Genomic DNA, 21,976 nt, shown 5'->3' with positions numbered 1-21,976 from the left:
AACATTGAAAAGGGGTGTACACACTGGCCGCGAGATGCACGTTGAGGAAACGCAGCAAAAGGTAAACAAGGCCAAAAAGGCGGATAAAAAGCAGCGAAGATGTCTGGCAATCATCAAAAGTGACTGCGAGGTGTCCCCAAGCGCTGAACCCACCACTTTCCTGGCGATTCTCAACGTGGGACTCAGCAATGGACTCACGGAGGAGTGTCTGCTCACGGAGGCTGCCGCGACCGGTGGAAAAGTTATCCAAGTGGTCATGTTGCCGGGCAAATCGTACTGTTTTTTGATCTGCGCCAACTTGGAAGACTCCCAGCTCATATATGAGGGGATGCACAATATATCGACCATTGGACAACAGGGAGCTGTAGCCTACCTTAGCTATGTAAAGCAATTACCGGCCCTTGTGGGAAAAAGTGAGTGGAACAAGCCTCTTCCCGGAGGCCTTCACATAATAGCTGACTTTGTCACCGAAGAGGAGGAGTCAACGCTGTTGAGGGCCATTGGCGAGGATGGCAGAACCTCCGAAGGCACGGGAACTTTAAAGCATCGAAACGTCAAGCACTTTGGCTTTGAGTTTCTTTACGGCAGCAATAATGTGGATCCCTCGAAGCCTCTGGAACAGCCGATACCATCAGCATGTGATATTCTGTGGCCACGACTAAATAGCTTCGCTTCCACCTGGGATTGGAGTTCTCCTGACCAGCTGACAGTGAATGAATATGAACCCGGTCATGGAATTCCCCCGCATGTGGACACACATAGTGCTTTCTTGGATCCCATTCTTTCGCTGTCCCTGCAATCCGACGTGGTAATGGATTTCCGTCGAGGAGATGACCAGGTACAAGTCAGACTTCCGCGCCGATCCTTGCTGATAATGTCGGGTGAAGCTCGTTACGATTGGACGCACGGCATCAAACCGAAGCACATTGATGTGGTACCCAGTGCATCTGGCGGTTTGACAACTCAAGCCCGCGGCAAAAGAACTTCATTGACTTTTCGACGCCTACGAAAAGGTCCCTGCGACTGTTCGTACCCCGCGCTTTGCGACACACAGCAAACCAAGGTACCACAGGAGTTGCACGCATCACTAGCTGCGCAGGCTGTCACTCTGGAGCAACAGAACGTCCACGAGGTGTACGATAAAATTGCGGATCACTTTAGCGAAACGCGACACACGCCTTGGCCACAAGTAGCTGAATTTCTGGACTCCTTTGAGCCCCAATCTGTGGTGCTGGACATTGGTTGCGGCAATGGCAAGTATCTGGGCTGCAACCCGCTGCTCCTGGCCGTTGGTTGCGACAGAGCGCAAGGACTACTTGCTGTAGGTCGTCGGAAGGGACAAAACGTGTTTCGATGTGACTGTCTCGCTGTGCCCGTTCGGTCGTCCAGCATCGATGGCTGCATCAGTATAGCGGTTATTCATCACCTGGCCACCAAGGAGCGGCGATTGGCCGCCTTGCAGGAGATGGCACGTGTCCTCCGACCTGGAGGGCGTGCTTTGGTTTACGTTTGGGCCAAGGATCAGCGAAAGAATGATAAGAAGTCGACTTATCTACGTCAAAATAAGGCAGTGAACAAGGAGCGTACCACTGAGCAACAGCAGCGTCAGAAGCAACATCAGGAACTCGAGCAGAATCCGCCCAATAATAACCCACTTCCTATTCACACTAATCGCACAGAGTTCCAGCAGCAAGATGTCCTGGTGCCGTGGAAAACCAAGGATGAGCAGAAGACCACGTATCTGCGATACTACCATGTTTTCGAGGAAGAGGAACTGGAAAACCTAGTGTCCCAACTTCATGAGGTACAATTAATCAAAAGCTACTACGACCAGGGCAATCATTGCGCGATTTTCGAGAAAATATCCAATAACTCTTTATGAAAAGATTACATTTATGTAATTCATTTATTTGATTTCAAAAATACACATTCACACAGTTTTACTTTTGTTTTGTGTTAGCGAATTGAACGTAAACTAGAACTTAGTTAAGCTTACTGCTGACCCATCCAAATGATGTTCTATTTATTGTAGCTTTGGACCATAAATTGACAATTCCTTAATAATAACGTTTGTGTTCCACTGAAGAGATTTTCAGTTGATGTAGGTACAAGTGCATGTGTATTTACATTTGTTGTATTTTATTCTTGAAACGAACTGGATAGGATAGATTTGAGGTGTCTAACGAGAAGGTGGATAGATAAATTTGGAGTATCATAACTAAAATGTAAAGAGACTACCTAAACCAGTGAGCGGGAGCAAATGGGCTTGGTGCCATCGATTCCTATAGTATCGTATCGTTCCTATATAAACTTCTATAAATCCACCAATAAGTTCGCCTAACATAAGACATACTCTTTTGTATAGTACGCGCTACAGAAACATCTACACGGAATACACGTAAGAGTCTGGTTTCAAAAACACTCAGAAGTCGTCCAGGGCACTTACTTTGCAAAAATTTCTACGTCTAGTTAATAGTCATTTAAATAGGTTGCTTAAAGCTAATTATGGACTAGTTACAGTTTCAAACGTTTCGCTTTGGTCGTGGGTAGAGTAGAGAATTTGATATGTTAGCATGTAACATTTCGACTATGTGATTTCATTCTCTTAAAACTAGGAGCTAAGTGTATAGCATGTGTCCGAAAACCTTTGGCGGTACGAAGAAGAGCCTGGCATGAATCACACTGTTTCCCAGGATTCTTAGAGGATCTTGAACTGAAACCCTGTTGATCCGTGCGAGGCTCTTCAGGCACACACAACTAATTTTACTGGGTGTATAAATATATATATATAGATGTATATATTTGGTAAATCTATATAGATCTAGATCGCGTGTATAACAGTGGTGGTGCCCGAGTGTTCTGTGTTCGTTTTGGCTATATGTATAGGAGAAGAATTAAGGAGAATCGATTTATTAGTTTCAACAGCTAGGTGAGTCTACGGACTAGGTTAAACCAGAAATTCATCATCGTCGTAATATTAAAGCCTGATAGTTTACTCGTTTGTTGTTAAAGCTGATTTATCAGTTAATAGGTATGCATACACACATACTCGTACACAATAATCGACTTATAAAGTTCTACAGGTTACCATTGGTTTCGTTTATAATGTACTACACATATGTGGTATACGTCAGTCGTTGTTGAATATACAAAGCTTTCCTTGCCTGGTGATGACCACTGGTACAATATCCTCATTTTCTATCCTATTACTACTTGTCTCGTCCTTGCACTTCCTTGTTGCAATCTACTTGTTAAAGCCTCTCACCGAAACACTTATTTGAGCAGCTGGCATACTTTCTCCGTCTCAACTACATATCTCGTCTTAGATTATTGAAAGAGGATTTGGATGGGTACTCTGTCTGCGGCTTTGGGTACTCTTGGGGGCTATCCGGGTTCCAGGGTCCAGTTGCCTTCAGTGCGAGCTTAGATAAATGTTTCGGCTGCCATTTGTTACAAGCACTCGGCCAGCGGCGGCTTCTCAATGGGCGGCGAGGGTCCGGAGACGGAAACCATTGGCACGGCACTGATCTTGGGCTTGACGATCTTCAGTCCCAGGCTGCCCAGGTTCTTGGGGCTGCTGTGCGGCGACGAGGAGGCGGTCGAGGATCGCTGGTGCACCAGGACGCGCGGCTTGGCCTCAATGGCAATGCTGGGCGAGGATGAGGCCGAAACGCTGGCCGTGGCAGTGGCACTGGCCAGTAGCGGCACATGGACCAGCTCCTCCACCGTCTCCGCCGAGTCCTGCGACTCGTGTACCACGGCAGCTGCATCGCTGTGGATGAGTGCCGCCGTGGACAGCGTATCGCCCTCGTCGTCCTGCATGTAAGGTGGTGGTGCCTCCAGCGAAATGCTGCCCACAATCATGTTGGCTGTGGTTATGGCCGCCGATCGCGCTAGCAGACTGGTCACGGCCGTGGGCGTCTGCTTGCCATCGTGGATGACCGGCAGCCGGAGCAGCTCTCCTCCACCGCCGCCGCACTCCTTCAGCTCGATGTCGTTGCTGTCCTGCGAGAGGTGCTGCTGCTTGCAGGATTCATCGTCGGTGCGCCACGGCCGCAGGCTCTTCTGCAAATGGTATTCATTGGTTAGCGTTTATAAAATGAGCTACAATCATAGTTTAATTCTAGCTTACCCTTCTTCCGTTATCCGTGATGTTCTCGGCACTCTTGGCCTTCCTGCAGAGGACACTCTGGGAGCCGTGGCGCCGCAGGAACTCTATGGAGTCGAAGCCTCGCCCCTCCGAGGACACGAATATGGCCGAGTTGATGCGGCTGCGGGTGCAGCGTTCCGAAATGGAGGTGGAGTGCTCCTCGGCCAGCATGTGGATGTGCTGCAATGAAAAGTAGGTCAGTAAGGATCTCCGCTGGGTGTTTGCCGCATCCTCCGGCCAGTTGCTTACGCGGCTATTGCAGTGCAACGGTGGGTGGGCACATTCACTGCTGTCGAACTGCGTTCCGCAAAAGGAGCAGAGCAAGAGAGAGGGAAGAGAGATAGAAAGAGATAGAGAGGAGACGGTAGAGCGGACAGTTCCCAGGGGGATTCACACGCAAAACACACACATAAGCCCGCATCAAGGACCTCCCGCCACACTGGAGCAAGGACCAACAAGAACAGGGACAAGCGACAAGCGATGGACAATCTACAACCTGGCTACACACTACTGCAGTACAGGACACGAAGCCGGGACTCAAGCGGATGCGGATTGCGATTTGTGATTTTGCTGTGAGCGAGAAGTGAGCGGGTGCGGGCCATTTCCATCCAGTGGGGTTAGCTGCTAATCTGTACAAGGTGATTGATATTGATGGGTGAGTGGTGCGATTTGGTGCTCCGGTCTGCAATCTGAAGTGGAACTCGAACTCGAAATCGAACAGGAACTCGAACTCCAGGCAAAACCATGTGAACGTGCTCCACAAGCTGCAAGTGCTGAGGTCTAGTGTTGGGAACATTCTGCTCACTTTGTTGGACAAAGTCAGTGGCTCTACCCTTGGCGAGGAAACCAAAGCTAACCAATTTTTTCTGAGTATAAAATAACTTGTGTGGCCAATAAAAAGGTAAAAAAGGCGTACATGAAATTAGCAAATTTTGTTAAAAGAGGTCAACAGTGCGTATGAGTAATAAGGGTTAACAACACTTTTTAAATACTTAAGTACTTATATTTCAAAACGCTAAATAAACAGCCCAGAAGCGTGTAAAAACCAATTGGCCAAATGTGGATTCAACTTAAGTTTGTCCCAAGTGACCACGTCCTGTTCCCTCGCCAAAGGGAGCCAACCTGTTTTGAGGTCGTTCCACCCAACACTAGCTGGCTGACTTACGCTGGCCGGCTCGCTGTAGTTGCTGTGGTTGAGCACCGAGGATTCCGTGTGGATGGTGTCGCTGGCCACCATGCTATGGTACTTCTGCAGCTGGAGCTGCATCGTCGACGAGCCGCGACTGTCACGCGATCCCTCCCGCGATCTATCCGCGCAGGAGTACTGCCTTCGGTACTGACGCCTCCTTCGCCCGGCACTGGCGGAGGGATTCGCATCCGTGATGGCGCCCAGCTGGTGATCAACGCATCCCAGCGCTCGAGGCGGCAACGGAGGCGGGCGAAAGTAGCTGGGATCGTAGCTGAATTGCCGCCTCCGCCACTGGTCGTACTGCCTATAGTGGCTGAACAGGCGGCGACGGCGCAGAATGAGCTGCTTCTTGGCTTCCAGCACCTCGTCCTCCTCGACGAAGGTGCGCTCCTGGGAGTTCTTCAAGATGCCGCGCTGCTGTGCGAACTTGCGCTGCTTCATGGCACCAGCCGCCTGCAGTGGCAGTATGCGATGAACGGGCTCCTTGGCGCGCTGCAGCAGCTGCTGATCCTCCCTATCCTTGTCCGCAACGTCTTCACCCTCCACCTCGATGTTGTCGTCCCCATTGGCCTCGCCTGCGTCCAGGCTGTCCACATTCTCCAGCACATTGGCGCCCACAATGGACTGATTATCGACGCTGGGGCCGCGCACATAGGTGTTCACCGGAGTGCCATGGCTGTGGCCATGTCCGTGACTGGACGCCGCACTCACGGCCGCCGAGGAGGCTTCGCGGTGCGCTGGTTGCTAGCTCTCCACATCCGCCTTGTGCAGCAGGGCAAACTGGCAGCCGCAGTCGCGCTCCAGCTCCCTCCGCGGATACTGGAAGCAACGGTCGAAGATACCACAGCCCTCGCACCGCGGCAAGCACTGTTTTTTTGCGGGGGGCAGGGCCAACCAATAACCAAAGATCGGAAGCGGGAACAGTAAGAGCGGCAAGAGCGGGATCAGGAGCGCAGGAGCAAGATCAGCAGGCGAGAGCGAAGTGAAAGTAGGGAATGTTTCGTCAGTGAGATCTTGGGAAAGCGCCCACCTGAACAGCAAAGCTCAAAACCAAAACCGCTAAATGCATTTAGGATACAGACGAACTTCTTCTTCAACTGAATAAAGGATTAAGATTTAATTTACAATATAGGATGTTCAATCACAAAAGCTATTGTGTTTCAACTTTAATTTTGTTATTCATTTATTAATCAATAATTACAGTGCTAGAAAAGTTCGTTCCGTATATCTATGGAATGTGGATAGTACGAGTTATAAATTAGAAGTGCTCTCATATGCATAGCGCATCCTGAGCTCCTAGAATCTAGGTGGAATCGCTAGTTGACATAATCGGCGAACCGATGACCACATACTCTTCAGAAAGGTATCAAGTGAAATCCGGAGAGTATGCCCCAAAACTAGTGCCATAAGCCTACGGAAAAGAAAGCTAATATAAATGCGAAATGCACGTGCTACCTTGGCAAGCAAATCAAAAGTTGTAACAGTCGAAAAAATATTTGTTCTACAGGAGAAAGGTATAAAAACATTGCACTGATCATTATACTTAAATCAGGATCCCCAACTTAGTTATTCATAAGCGGACCACTAGATTTCTTCTGGGAAGAAGTAGTCAATTGATGGGAAAGCATTCTCAATACAATTCTGGAACACTAAACTTTCGGAAAATATTGAACATGGTTTTCCGTCTGTACTTGGGGGATTGGTCAGGGTTGTGCACGGATTAAAAAGGAAATAGTGATTGTACTTTGTTCAAAAAGAGTCGAATATTTACTTAAATTGATGCATAGAAAAAAAGCGAGTAAAATGCAGAGATATTTTTGTTTGTTTCGTAATATAAGTAATTGGAAGAATTTGTTATTTTTGAATACCTTGACAAAGAAATCGGGGTGTAGGTTCTAAAAATGAAGCATAACAAAAACGAAACAGAGATAAGTTCCTTCGCGAATATCCAAACGCTCAGCGCTCCGAGTAATCTTAGAAACCCGCACAACCATCATCCCCACCTCCCCGTTCGGGATCGGCATTGGGATAGGAATAGAAACCACCTCGCCGGAACTCACCTGGTGCGAGTGCTGTCCATTGCATCCGCTGGCGCTGCACACGCCCGTGCCCGGCACCTTCAGCTGCTCGTGCTTGTAGTCCGGCTGGTAGGGCAGCAGCATCCGGATCTTGCCCCACCGGTTGAAGAACAGGGCGATGGCTCCGGCCCAGACCATCAGTACGATCAGAACGATGCCGATCTCCACGCCGCGGATCTGCAAAAGGAAGTTAGCAAAAGTGATCTTAGACAGGCTTAAAACTCGTGACCATGTAGTTTAAGTAAATATCAAAACAACAATATGCCCAAATTCACATTCTGAACTTCAGCTCATAATCAACTTATTGAGAAAATAGCTTTTAAATCCAATAATCAAAATTCAATTATCCCCATTGCCAATTAATAGCGAATTAATTGGATATCATTGATTCTCACCGTGGGCAATTCCCTGGTTGTGCCATGGGTCAGGGTGTTGGTGGCCGTGGAGGTCACGTCGTCGCCAAAGATGCTGGCATTGTTGGTGCCATTGCGAGCACCGTTGCTGCCATTGCCGTAGATGCCCGGCGGAAAGTCCTGCTGCGAGGTGTTCTTGGGCAGATCTTGGATAGAAAACGGGTGATGGGGATGGAGAACAAAATCTGTAGGATGCAACTCACCAAGCGTTTTGAACTTGATCTGGCCGCGGCTGCGGTACTTCTTGCCCTGCCAGATGGCCGTCACAACGAGGGAGTACTGAGTGCTGGGCAGCAGGCGATCCAGGACAATGGCCTCGCTGCTGCCGGCGACGTCCTGTACAACCCTGTAACTTAAATTAATTCAATTACCACTCTCGAACGGCAGCTAAGGGGCGGTGTTGGGGGGTGGGGGCAAGTGGGTTGAGTGTGTGGGTGGTTCCAGGATTGTGCAATCGCAAGTGTGCGTGTGTGTTGTGTGTGCATGTGTGTGTGTGTGCTAATTGAACAAACTTTCAGTCGTGAAATATGAGGCCGGTCCGTGTTGGTAATTACAGCATTGGCCAATATTTCACTTTGTCACTTTCTCACAGCGCTGCGCAGCTACCAAACATGTCCTAGATTTGCCAATTGAGCTCACATTACCCACCCCCACCTCCCAAAGATCCTGCTCCCCGTTCCGAATTGCCGGATTGCCGGATTGTCGGTGTCGCGCTGCCCAGTGGGCGAATACCCCGTGCGTGGGGCAATGACAAAAGTGGCCCGGACTCCTGGCCTTTTGTGCACCGGCTTCTATTGCTGCGACTGTAACAACTACAAGCGCCTGACAAATGATTCATTATTCATACGTGTAACAAACGCAGACCCACCACCACCGCCATGCGAGCCACCCAATGGCCCCCAGTGGCTACCGAACAGAAACAGAAGTGTCCCCCATTTCGCCAGCAGACGCAGCAAAAACACCGCCAAACAAGCAATCGTAAATGTTGGAAAAACAAAACACAGGTAAACAATGTCGCCTGGTCGCTCTAATGATGCCCTGTTTACAGCGGAATGCATTTTACAAAAATACTTGGAATTTCACAAAGTCCACTTTTTCGTTGGCGTTCAATGAATGCTCTTTAATGTAAAATAGGATTATTTTATAAATATATATTTCTAGCATTGTTTCTCACTTTTTTATTCGCTTACACGATTATAATTGCTGATCTAATCAATATGCGCGTAAGCAGAAATAATTATATTGTATGGCGCAACCCATTCTGTGAAAAGGTCAATAGATTCTTGTTACTTTTCTGTCGGAAAAATGAATCGGATTAAGTGAGCGATAAGTATTCTTGCTAATTAGATGCATATATATATGTATATATATAGGTAGAATAAGAAGGTCATACAGGTAAGTAAGAGATAGGCTTTTAGAGCAGGAAATCCAGCAGATGTCCTTTGAGTAACACTGCCAATTGATGCGAATTAAGGACATAAGCGGCCTGTTACGGCGCATTGTGAATTCACATCTGGCTGGTCCGCAAAAAGTGCTCTCGATTCGCCCGCGCCGACGGCTAAATAATTGATTAGCCACATGTGTCGCATCCATTTGCATACAGCCAATAGACCCGCTGGGCCGCAGGGTAACTGAAATTGGGCCGACTTGGGCAAACAGCGGCCATCCCATCCGATCCGATCCTATTCCAGCCTATCCTGTCCGCCACATGTGACAGCAGCAGGCGCTGTCTAAAGTTTCGCCGTTAAAGTTTTCATCATCGTGTGGCGACGCTGGGGGGAAATCAAATTTCAACTTCCCCCCTTTTTTCTGGCTTTTTGGCATTAAATTCGGCGAGGCAGCCGCTTATTATACACAATTTAAACTCACGCCATGGCTCCAGTTTTACTGGCATTTTTCTGGGTGGATCCCTTGGCCTTTTGGCTGGCCACGAGAAATGCAAGCGAATTTCCTTCGGAAAAGGAAAACGGAAGGAAGGAAGTTTCTAATTTTCTCGTCGGTTTTTCCTTTCCCTTTACGGCCTGATTGCGGGCTCTGAAATACATTTGATATTCACAAATATGGCTGGATATGCATTTCGGCCGGCTTTTCCTTTTTTTAATGTCCCCTTTTGTGAGCGGTATCCGGTTCATTCCGGCTTGATAAATAAACAATTAGCTTACAGGGCGGCAGAACAACTTTCGCATTCGTTACTCAAACTTCGCAGTATGCATACAACATGTCGCACAAAATATACAAATGTGTACTCGCACGAAGGGCAACAGGGCTTTCTGCTGTTATTTAATAACTTATAGCGTTCATGAGGCTGGTTTAGAAAAAGAAACCACTCGAATGTACCCAGTCATTTTTAGTTTGTTTTTTACTCTGTGACAATCGTACTGCACCTTTGCATCAACTTAAAAATTCAATTAAAAATACGCATACGCCCCTTTGGCCGGCTCCATCAATGTTCAATGAAGGATTTTCGGGGCAGGACAGATAACTTCCAAGGAGAAATCGACCGCAAGCACACGAATTCCTTGGCAACAGCGCACAAAGCCAGCTTATTTGGCTACACATATGCCAAATCAAAACAGGTATAGATTATGTTGCCATAGTGTTCTCGTTTCCATTTCCTGTTACTGCGGCCTGTGCACTTTTATGGCTTATACTGGAGAATTTATGTCGTCATCGCAGCTGGAAGCACACTCAAATCTCATCCGCTTAGCCATTACACAGCAACTATAGGTATATATGTTTGGATATATATATATATATGCATACACTTCAGTGGGGCCTTGGCATTTCAATTTCAATTTTAATAATGTCAAATTGGCTCTAAAAACACCGATAAGAATGGTGAATAAAATCCAGCACATGGCTACCTATTGATCGGGACTTTCCATCTATTCCGCCTTTGTCCTGCACATGTCCTGCCCACACCACTCCGCCCTGCCCCGCCCCTTTTTACGCCTTGTGCCACTGTTCCACCTCCGCGGGGACAGTAATTGTTATTAATTATTATTGTTATTGATGGTGCTTGACATGCTTGGACGTATTGAACTCCAACCCCCTACATCAGGCACTCATTGTTCGTCAAGAATTTCATAAATCCACTTAGTAATTTGGAGCATGCATGGTACACTGGCAGAAAATTTACAAGTTACAAGTTTCCATTTAAAGTGGATTTTTATGGGTAATTGCTACCTACATTTACAATCAAGATCCCCCTATAATAATTATTAACTTTCAATAATTTATCAAAATAAGTAGTCCCAGCTAGCTGTAGATTTTCTCGCAGTGCACGGCCAAGTGCATATCGATGTGTGTGGGCCCGTATCTGTTGTATACCTGTCTGAAACGTCTAGGACAAAAGTCCATTTCACTTGGGGGCTCGAGCCCAAGGCGAAGCCCAAGCTAATGCCAAAGCCAAAGGCAAACGCAAAGCTCGAGCCGACTCACCGTCAACGTGTCTATGTACAAATCATACATTATTCAGGGACACAATTTACTCGAAAAACGGCAGGAAGATAGAACAGAGTGAAGCCGCTGCCAACCAGCGACCCACCAACCGCCACCCACCATAATGACTGGCGGTCGGAAGTATGTAATACAACAAAAATCGATAGGAAAGTAACACAAAAATTAAAAACAAACTGACTAATAAATAATGACCGAGCGAACGGAGCAACTACCAAAAAACACAGACCACCACTAGGGGGTCTAAGTTTTGTAATAAAATTTTTGACATAGGCGTGAACTTTATAGAAGAACGGGCGCAAAGCGACTGTTCGGTGCTGGAATGGCGGGCAGTAAAAGACAAAACACGCTCATGCAGCCAAAAGCCAAAAGAAGAAGGCCAACACTCACACACACACACACACACACACACACGCACGCAAGTCGGGCCATTAAATTGAAAAACACCTTGGCCAAAACGGACTGCAGTCGAAAGGCACAGAAGCCCAAAAGCCGAGCACTTAACTTATTACACGGACGGCATTCCGTGGCAGCGAACGGGCTAAAATGCCCGGTCCAAGCCAAGCTGCCACTTGGAGTCCGACTTGGCCAACATGGAGCGGAAGTGCTTAGTTTGTTGGCGAAATATGCAAGCTATTCGCTACATCGCACCACCATCGTTCAGTGCACTGAGAGAGGTAAGCTCTTAAGATAAACTTAAATTATAAATTAATTTTAAGTAAGAGATATCTGTATCGATATATCAATTTGAAAGAGATGTCATCGGAACAAGCTTGCAACTGCAAAAACCCATTGGGTGGTAGTAATTTCTCCCAGTGCAGGGGATAGTTGCTGCTCTTCCGGTTGCCACGCAGCAAACACGGGCGATGAGCAACAGCAATCAGCGAGAACGGGACGTGTGGAGGTGGCAATGCAAATGGGAATGGAAAATGCTATGGCATAGTATGCTGAATTGCAGGCAAGTCAGCTGCAGCTGGGCTGCATTATTCGGTAAATCATCAAGAAAATTGCCAAGGGAGTTATCTGCAAATGGCACGGTCGCAAAGTCCCTGACATATGTGTGCACATGAGCTCGCTCTGCTCATGAATATGGCTCCAAAGCCATATACGCTGGCAAACTTGGCCAACTCGAAGTTTTCCCAGCTCAAGTTCCTCGCAAATCGAAGCTAATTGATTGGCAATAAAGTTCAGCGTTCTCAACTTACAGCCACCTACAAAAAATGGCATTTTTCACACGCTGAGAGGCTGATAGAGAGAGTGGTAGCATTCTTTAATTAACTATGCTTTAGTTTCTTTGCATCATTTAATTAGTCATATTCAGCAAAAACTAAACTGTTTGAGTTTAACTTGTGCTGGACTTTCTTTAAAGAGATTATACAAATAAATGTCAAAAGCAGCAATTAAGAAACTTAAGTTGATTTCGCTTTGAAACATTATGTGCATGCCAATAAAACTCATGAAAAGCTTAAGTGTTTTATCTACTAAATCCTCATCTCAGTTAGTTTCTTGGTCAGCATTTCTGCAACGCGAACGTGAAAAAGCTGAAGAGATCCGGCATAGTTGGAATTTTTATGAGCCAGCTGGTTGTTCGAGCTAGCGAAATTGAGTTGTAATTCCTTAGAAGTTGGCCAAGCTTTGTGTACGAAACTCGCACTTTTGCCTTTTGTTTCAAATAACTTGACTACAAATACACGGCGCTTTTGTTTTTCTTTTGGCCTGCACTCGCGGTCAACTTGGCCCCAAGCCCCCCACCACCGCCCCTTACTTGTGGCCATTCCCACCCACTCCCTTGGTTTACTTTAACTTGGGCCGTTATTTAGCTCATGGACAAGCAAACACACTCGCAGCCGCACACCCACACAGGCACAGACGCACACACACACACACAGACTGGGCTCTTGACTGACCGCTGCCACGCCCATCCGCCCCCAACCCCCTCAGATCCCCAAACCTCACTCCATGGGCAGTCAATTGCAGGCAGAGTTATTCTTTTGTCCACTTTTACTCTGCATAAATGCAATTGCATTTGAAATACACGGCGAGAAAATGGGAGCGAGTTACTTCTGCATGCCACTCAATAATTCTGTCTGTACTAACAGTGAATGAATGCCTTGTCTTTAAAGAATATAATTTAGAAACATTTGAGTAGCCAACTAATCAGCATGTAATTTTATACATTATTAATGAATCGAATGAATACTTCCAGTTAACAAAATGTGGCCAATGCTATTGGCCGTGCAGTCGGTACCCGTCGGAACCTCAAAGCCCCTTTAAGTCCGTCAGCTGAATGGTAAGTGAGTGTGCTTTGCCGTCATTTGGACAGTCAAGTGGCCCGGCGGATTGAGTTCTAGCTTTGTTAGTGGTACCTACCTGTCGTCCGTCGGCTTGTACGTCACGATGTACTTCTCGATGGGATGTGCCTTCAGATCGATTTGCGTCTGCCACGACACCCGGACCGCCGTGGGCGTGAGGAACGTAACGGTTATGTTCTCCGGCGTGGCCGGAATGGTGCCTATTATAACGATAATTGCTTGTTATTATGCCATTATTGTGCTGTGCTGCAAATGCCAGTGCTACGCATATGCATAGTGCTAGCAGGCACTAGCCAAGTTTATGCGTCTGGGGATTTATTGGATTTGGTTGGAGCCGTCTCGTAAAGACGTCAGCCCTTAAGTTGGGTCATAAAATTAGGAGCTTTGCGAATATTCTGCACCTTATCTCTCGGATTACAGAGGATTCAAGCTGTCAATCTTTTATCAATTGACCATCAGGGGCTTCTATTCATTTTGTATACTCCTTAGACAGTTATTTATTGGATCTTATTTAAGCGTTTGGAAGCATGCTACCAAATACTTTAAAATAAGCTGGTGGAACTTAAACGTGTGTTTAAATAAGGATAAAGTTTATAATTTATTTAGAAGCTTAACTAAATGTATAAATTCCAAAACTGGTCACATTATCATAATTAATGGTTATATTTGCCATGAAATTTGACCTCAATTCATTTCCACCATTGGGCAATAAACAAAGTTTTGGTAAACACATTTTAAATTTGAAACCTAGCTAGTATTTAAAAGTATTTTGGCTAACTGATTAGGTAACAAGTAAGAGAAAACATTTCCAATAGGAAATAAAAAAGGACTGACCTGAATTTCTTTTTATACTTTGCTGCATATCTAAAACAATAAATACGGAGTACTTGGTAGACATTGCTAAATATAAACCCAAGTGGAACTGGACGCCCTCGAGGAGCCTTATAAAGAGGTGGTAACCGACCTAAAGTCGTTGGGAAAACGAATAATCGCTGATGGAGCACTATTCTGAGCCAAGCAAAGGGTGTTGTTAGTGTCAACAGCTTGAGCTGCTTGGGGTTAAGGTATCGCAGGACATGACATTGTTGCTCCAAATTATTACGACTTCTTCGGGAGGATTTAGGACCCTAAATTCTGGGACTTGGGATCTGCTTTTCGTACTTACCCGCTAGGCAAGCGTTAACAAACAGCACAGCTATGAGCACAAACATGCTTTCGAATGGATCCGGCTTGCTTTTGTTGGTAGGTTGCTTTTGTTTTTCCTGCTTTGCTGTTTTCCTGCTTTTCCCGCTTTGTTGGGGCTTTCCCTATGTTCTCTGTGGGCGGTTTACCTCCTTGCTACGGTTTCCGCTTGGCTAATTCGTTGTTGCAGTTTCGGGTTTTTCCCCACAAAATAGTTGCTCTCCCTTATTTTTTGGGGGGATTTTATTGTTAAAATAATCTAACTAAACTTAAAATCAGTCTTGCTTTTTGTCCCGCACTTCCGTTTCGTGTTTTGTGATGCCCTTAAACGAGTTTTCAATTTCAATTGTGCAGCTGCAGCGCTTCCGTTTCCTGCTAATTGACTTTGTCAATGACATTTGCATGAAAGGTTCTCCCCGTGTTTTTATGTCCTTGGGGGGTTGGGGGAATTTATGCGTGTATATTTTTATAACACATTTTTATGGGGCTCCGTGTGCGTCCGTCTCTCCGGTGTCTCCGCTTAGAATCGTCATCGAATCCAATCGAATCGAGTCGAATCGCATTTGATGAACGTTCCGATAGTGTGCTATATTATATAGTTGGGGATCTGGACAGGCGGGGGCACTGGGAGTGGTGGGGTGAGTGGGGATATAGCAGCAGTTTTTCCGTTTCGTGCTCGCCTCTGTGTTCAACTGGGGAATTATTCACATTGCGTTCGCTTTTTGTTTTTATTCTTTTTATTTTTATTTTGCTTCTGCCTCTGCGGCTTGTGTTATTATTCCTTGCTGTTCATTGCTTTTTGGCTTTATAAAAATCAATAAAAAGCGACTTTTTGTCTGACAGCCGTTGATTTGGATGGCAGCCTAAGTGAGTTTTTGTTCTGCTTCCGTTTGTGTTTCTATTGAGGTTTCAATTTGGGCTAGGGTTGGGGGTTTTGGGTTTTTCAGCTCTGTTGCTTTCGGGCCAACGAAGGGTGTGATTTTCGGCCCCCACTAAATATATATATATAGATTTACGAAATGAATTCAAGGAGAAAAGGCCCCAACAGCGACCACCTGTCGTCGCCTGTCCCTTCGGTCCTTTTGTAATTCCTGCGGTTTCCTGCTGTCGATTTTATTTAGTCTGATACACTTTTTATTTTGTTACCAATTTTGGCATAATTGCCAAAGCACTCGGCCCGCATTTTCTGCGTCCACTGCTTTTGCTGCACAGTTACTGATTTTTCTGATTCAATTTCGGTATTTGTTTTTCCTCGGCGCTGCTTTCGGCATGCGGTTAATTATGGCCCAATGTTTTTGGCTGAGAGGAGGCTGCAATAAATCAGAATGGCATTAATGGCTTGCGGCAAAATATGCGCATACATTTGTGCAAAAACTATACCACTAACAGAGTGTGTCTGTGTGTGTGTGTTTCTCTGCAGCATTTACATTAATTATAATGAGCTGTGTTCTCAACTCAATCACAATTAAGCGAACACGACTCATTCGTTATTCATTAACCAGATCGAAGCAAAGAAAACAGAAACGAAACGCAATTACATTATGTGCTGCATACTTTTCGGGGCTCTGCCTTCGACTTTAATTGGCATTGCGCATACGCCATGTGGGCAACCTTAGCTTAGAAATACACACACAAACTACACACACATACCACACACGTATGCCTAATGTGCCATACGTAATCCCGCACTCAATCCATGTTTCATCTGCATCAGACAATTCAATTTGTGGATTGCCCCGATCATGCGTGTGTTTTGTGGAAAATTTGCCTTTGTGTTTTCAGATTTTCGATTAGCATGCACGGCTGGAAACTATGTGGTCAACATGTGCGGTCCGTGTTTTTGCGTTTGCTATTCCTTTTTTTTGGTTTTCTACCCCCGCAACCTGTTGATGGTGTGGTTTTTTAACTCGTTTAGTGGCCCAGTTTACTCTGATTTGGCGCTTTTCACGAAAGTAAAGCAATAACATGTTACATTTCCTTTCACTGGCATTCCAAAGAAATAACGAAACCCAGCGGACTTTTACCGATTTCACTTGCTGGGAAAACCAATTGGGGGAACTGCCATCAAATGTCTGTAAAAAAAGGGACCGATGTTTTATGGCCAATATTGAAGAGGAAAAGTCCTGATGGGACTTGCAATTGATGTTGGCTACGAATCTCTTCTATTACTTTAAACATATAAAGTTCGGGCAAATAGGCGACATAAAGTTGGACAAAGTTAAACTTCTTAAATTTATTGTGTGCTAAGTAAACAAATGGTATAGCACTTCGTAGCGACTATGGCCCATAAAAGTCGTTAAAACTTGATTTGCCTCAGCTTATTGCCCTCGAGTATTAGGCTAAGTGAGTGATAATCTCTTAATTGCTGTCGAGTGCCATTCAACTTTTCGCCGTATCTCAAAAAAAATGACTGTTTGCACTTAAGTAAATAACTCTAGTTAGCAGCTGTCATTGTCCAAGGATAATTGGGATTACTCTCGCTGACTGGACAGTCTTATCTTGAGGTCAGGAACCCACCACGCCCACCGCCTCCATTCCCGCCCCTTGACCAGCGACGGCCAACCGCTCGATACTCATTAAATTTATGCATTTATGTCTCATTTTTGTCGGTCGAGAGACCCTTAAAAGTTTTATGAACTTTTGGCATACACTTTGGCATGCTTGAGGCTTTCGGGACAAGATAGCTGCAGCCATGAGAGAATGTGTAATGAGTGAGCGCACACGCTTTGCAATTTAAATGATAATTTTTAAACGCAAAACGAAGTAAGTAAGGAATAAAACTTAAAAACTCCAAAGCGAAGTGTTTCATTCGGTGGGAAACGGAATATCGGGAAGTGCATAAAAGGAACACGACAGCTTTCTGAATAAAAAATTAAATTTACAAAATTCCGAAGAAAAGAATTTCATTAGGGCGTTGAAAGAAAACCAAGCAAGATGACATGCAAACTGCATGAATATTTAAGGGGAAGTTAATGGGTCTTATGACTGCTTGAGTGTTGTAAAGGGTGTGGAAATACAAATTAAATTTACATGCTGACATTTATTATTTAAATAAGAATAAAAGAAGCAATTATGAGGCTGGAAAATGTAGCTGCTCATATGTGTAGTTTTGGTTTAATCATTGAGAAAACGAATGGAAAGATGTGTGAAACTGTGTTGACGCGGCGAAGCGAAAATACGAAATTAAATTTAAAAATTCAAAAAGAATGTTGCTAATTGAACGGGGGAATAATAAAACAGAGCCCCAAAGAGCTGACGCATCGTCGGTGGGCAGACAGGTGGCGATGGTGGTGGGTGGTGAAAATGGGTTGCCTGGTGCTGGAATTCTGTGAAAATTAGGGAGCGAGTGCATGCATTCCCGCAGTGGAAAATAAGTAGGTGAAAGCAGTTATCGTTAAACGAAAATGGCGGCTAGTACGCGCTGTCGCTTTCGCTTTCGCCAACGCTCTTAATTATAGCGACGTCACATGCACAAAGCCACGCTCTCTGTCTCACACACACACACACACACGAAAACAAACAAACTCACACACGTCAGTTGATAATTTTCTGGTTTTTTATTGCATACTCGGCGGCGCAGGGACTCCTTTGGCATTTGGCGCGTCTGTTTGGCTTAGCTGCCAACTGGCGGACTCAGGATTGTCAGCCGGGCAGACAATAAATCAATCAGCTGTGCCAACATCCAATTCCTGCGCAGACAATGCTCCAATGCTCCAATGACCCCCACCTCGCCATATATTCCCAGCCCGGCATATTGGTAGTCGCGTGTGGCGCGGTGTGTGAGCGCTATTAACAAAAAGGTCAACTTGGCCGCTACAATTGAAGCCCGAAAGCCGAGAGCCAGGCCAAAAGGAAAGGAATGGAATGGAGAGGAAAGGAAAGGAAAGGGCTAGGGGAAAATGGGAAATACCGGGCAAAGGCTTGTGTGTGCTGCGCTCCAGCTTTTACACCGGTGCACACTGCTCAAAAGTCAACATTTGACCTGGAACTAATGACTAAACTGGCAAGCCAACATGGCGGATGAGCAATAATGCCAGTCCAAGAGCCACATAAAGCCTATCTATGCAACTGCAACTTAAAATGAGTTTATTACTAAAATTTATGTTTTTTGCATATTAGGAATACAATTTTCAATTTATTTTTAAGCTAGGATACTTGAATTTTAAACCCAGCACGTCATGATCTATAATTTAGTGGAGCGTGAATTTGAATAGAGCATTGTGGTGAAGCATAAGAAATTTTTCCCAGTGCAGAGTGTATATTTGTACAAGTGCGAGCACTGGTGTGTGTAAGTGAAACGTTTCGGAGCAAAAGAGAGGGCCAAAGAAAGGGCGGGCGCATGCTATTATGTCCTGGCGGTAAAACAAAAAACGAAAGGCTAGAGAAAATAAGGGAAAACACTTGACTCCAATTTCGGCGAGATTTTCCACAGCTATGCTGGGAACAGAAGATGTGGGTAAGGTCGCTGATGAAGGAAGGGCTGGGAAGGGATGGGGGAAGTCCGGGAAACAGGCTGCCAAGGATGATGATAAAAAATTAAGCGCGAGATGGGAGGCTAAAGTTTGCTTTAATTGAGTACTACTTTCAGCTTAAAGCTCGCGAGGATGGGAGCTGATAAAAAAATAATTGCAACAATGAAAGTTCAACATGGTACCATTTCAGATTCTCTGCCGGATTTTGCTTTTTCTGCAATGCGCAGTTGAGTGTGAAAAGTTTGAAAGTGAAAATACAAAGTCTCCGAAAAATATAAACTTTTTAGCATAGTAAAATAGTAAAAAAAAATACATTAGCAAGATAAATAGTTTATGCTTCTCGCATTTAAAATGCCAATTAGATAACCCCAGTTCTAATGGCTAAATTACCTGTATACATTTTATTCCAAATTATATTTTTATGATCGTGTAAAGAAAGAATTTTTGATTTTTTTATGGGATAATCAAAATAATAGCTTTCGATGTACACACTTCAGCTTATTATGGGATAACTTCACGTTGTTCTTTAGACTTTTTGATGGATTTCTTCATGCTGTTTTTATTTATGCGTAAACTCATTCCGTTACGGTGAAACTTTGTTTATTTACAGATCGCTAATGAGCACAAACAACTTTCAGCGATGAAGAAATTTCCATTTTTAATCGGTCAAACTTTGCGGCATTTTGCTCGACTTCGTGCGAGTCCACAAATACGGGGAGCGAGTCGTGTTAATATATATATGCAAACATATATAGAATCGGTGCATATATCTAGATGTACTGCCACATGGTGGAGCAATGCACGCAATGCGGCGACTGTGGTTGCGACGGATTTAAATTTAAACGAACATTTACGTTTTCCGGGCATTTTGCCGCCGATCCGATTTTCATTTGACCTGTTCTAGTTGCGGTGAATGTGCGGATATCGGTATACATATGCATATACATACATATGCGATTCTTTGTGAAAACCGATTTGTTTATAATAAGCTACTACGTGCGACTCGCTACGGTTCGAATGGCCAAATTAAACAGGGGAAATTGAGCGATGAAAAAGATTTACAGCAGTGCAAGGGCGAGGTATTAACCCACACAAAAATTCAAAAACACACAGGTTAATTGTGAATTCGCTGCCTGTTTTCGCAAAACAAACGAAACAGGAGCATTAAAATTACTTTTTAATTGCCACAGCTGTGCTGCTTTTCAGGTTGAGTTGCTGGCTGACAGAGTCCATTAGGCCATTTTCCATTCCATTTCATTTGCGTTTTCATCGCGCATTTTCCGTTCCCTTTTCCCAGTTCCGACTCTGATTTGCGCAATTTAATTGGCTTAAAATGCAGCCGCCTCCTTGAGAACAGCCGCAAAGGACTCAGGACTCAGAAGTTCTCACTGTTAATTGAGCGACTGTCACAGAATCACAAACACACCTACTTATGTACACACAGAAAAGAAGTTCGGAGATCCGATGGCTTTCACATTTGTAAGAACTGTGGCACGAAGTTATTTTTAAACCTAAGAAGCATTGATGGTTTCAAAATAGTATTCAAATCATTCGAGAACAACCAGACAAGTATTCGGTCAAGTCGTAAATCGATAGAGAACAATAAAAGTGCTATTAGGCCTCTTAATAGTTTTTCTAGATCAATAATATTATTAATTACAATGTAACTTTGAGTATAAACTAGCCTCCAACTATCTGTTATATATGAATAGGAAAAATATTGCTTCAGATAAATGATAACTGTGTGGAAATTGTCTCGTCCAGTGGACAAACAAAAGTTTTAACAGCTCGCGGCACGCTTGAAATCTGCAAAACACACACAGTCCAGCCCTCAAAGGCTATGTACACTGTCACACAATTTACAAGTTCTTTTTTTATTTACTTTTTGCCGTCGGACTCTGGTTAACCGGCTCGGCCACCTGCTAGTGACACGCCTCCGGCTCGCCGCCTCCTCCGTGCGGGTCGCGAGTCTAGATACAATTCTTATTCTGGATCCGATGTGTATGCGGATGCGAGTGCGGATGAGGATTCGGAATCCCAGTCCCTGGCCCGATCCCTACTCGCAATCGGAGGTGGAAAGGCGTGCATCCACTGATAACGGCGAAAACAAACACTTCACTGCGCTCAGTTCTCAGTTGACTGTTGTCTGCACTCGGCTCTCTGCCCGATTAACTGTGCTTTGAAGCCACTGTGCTTTCACTTCCGTTTCCGGTTTCCGTTTGCTCGTTGTGCTGCGGCCGACGCGAAAACTACTACTGAAATGGACAGCGGAAAATGAAAACGAAACTGAACCGATAAAGCCGAGAGAGCGAAAGCTTTGCACGCCAGCGGTGCACGGAATGGAGATGCTTATTCGACTATTTTATGGCTAATTCGATGGGTTGTACTTGATGGAAACCTTTAATGAACTTCAGAAGAATTTGTAATTGTTTTTGAATTTGTATATTGTTAAAAATTAATTATTTCTGATATGTCTTTTCTAATTCTAATAATCATAAATCACAAAAGTACCCCCAAGGTCACTCAAACGTAGTTGTGTTTGAAATTATTCCATTAGACAATACTGCTATTAAATACTTTATACGCATGGAAATTGTGTTGTTTGAAAGGAAAACCATTAATCAAGCCAATTCCCCACCCAATTTATTTCCCCAACTGGGAGAGCTCAAACCATTTTTGGCATATCCAACTTGTAGGATTGTGGACACAAAAGCTTTCCCC

The 21,976-nt window shown here is 44.9% G+C and overlaps 2 protein-coding genes across 6 annotated transcripts; one reads left to right on the top strand and one right to left on the bottom strand.

Moving 5' to 3' along the window:
- Positions 1–23: 23 nt before the first annotated feature.
- Positions 24–1,940, top strand: LOC117135973 (alkylated DNA repair protein alkB homolog 8). The gene has a single exon (XM_033296581.1). It carries the CDS (start codon positions 35–37, stop codon positions 1,880–1,882), a length of 1,848 nt encoding a protein of 615 aa, XP_033152472.1. The 5' UTR covers positions 24–34; the 3' UTR covers positions 1,883–1,940.
- Positions 1,941–2,041: 101 nt separating this feature from the next.
- On the bottom strand, positions 2,042–21,499 carry LOC117135976. Of its 5 annotated transcripts, XM_033296589.1 has the most exons (10): positions 21,138–21,499; positions 14,767–16,093; positions 13,660–13,801; positions 8,034–8,176; positions 7,813–7,976; positions 7,400–7,594; positions 7,038–7,082; positions 5,316–6,041; positions 4,133–4,330; positions 2,042–4,065 (listed from the first exon to the last, which is right to left on the bottom strand). In XM_033296589.1, the coding sequence occupies exons 2-10, from the start codon at positions 14,810–14,812 to the stop codon at positions 3,451–3,453; spliced, it is 2,274 nt and encodes a 757-aa protein (XP_033152480.1). In that variant the 5' UTR covers positions 14,813–16,093; positions 21,138–21,499; the 3' UTR covers positions 2,042–3,450. The 5 variants fall into 5 exon arrangements, with proteins under 5 accessions (XP_033152480.1, XP_033152477.1, XP_033152478.1 ...); XM_033296586.1 differs by lacking the exons at positions 5,316–6,041; positions 7,038–7,082 and adding an exon at positions 4,400–4,447 and having other exon boundaries at positions 8,034–8,182; XM_033296587.1 differs by lacking the exons at positions 5,316–6,041; positions 7,038–7,082 and adding an exon at positions 4,400–4,447.
- Between the last annotated feature and the right edge of the window lie 477 nt (positions 21,500–21,976).

The sequence above is a fragment of the Drosophila mauritiana genome, chromosome 2R, assembly GCF_004382145.1.
Source record: "Drosophila mauritiana strain mau12 chromosome 2R, ASM438214v1, whole genome shotgun sequence".
Lineage (NCBI taxonomy): Eukaryota > Metazoa > Arthropoda > Insecta > Diptera > Drosophilidae > Drosophila > Drosophila mauritiana.
The sequence above is the reverse complement of the archived record's forward strand: the minus strand, read 5'-3'. Positions and strand labels throughout refer to the sequence as shown.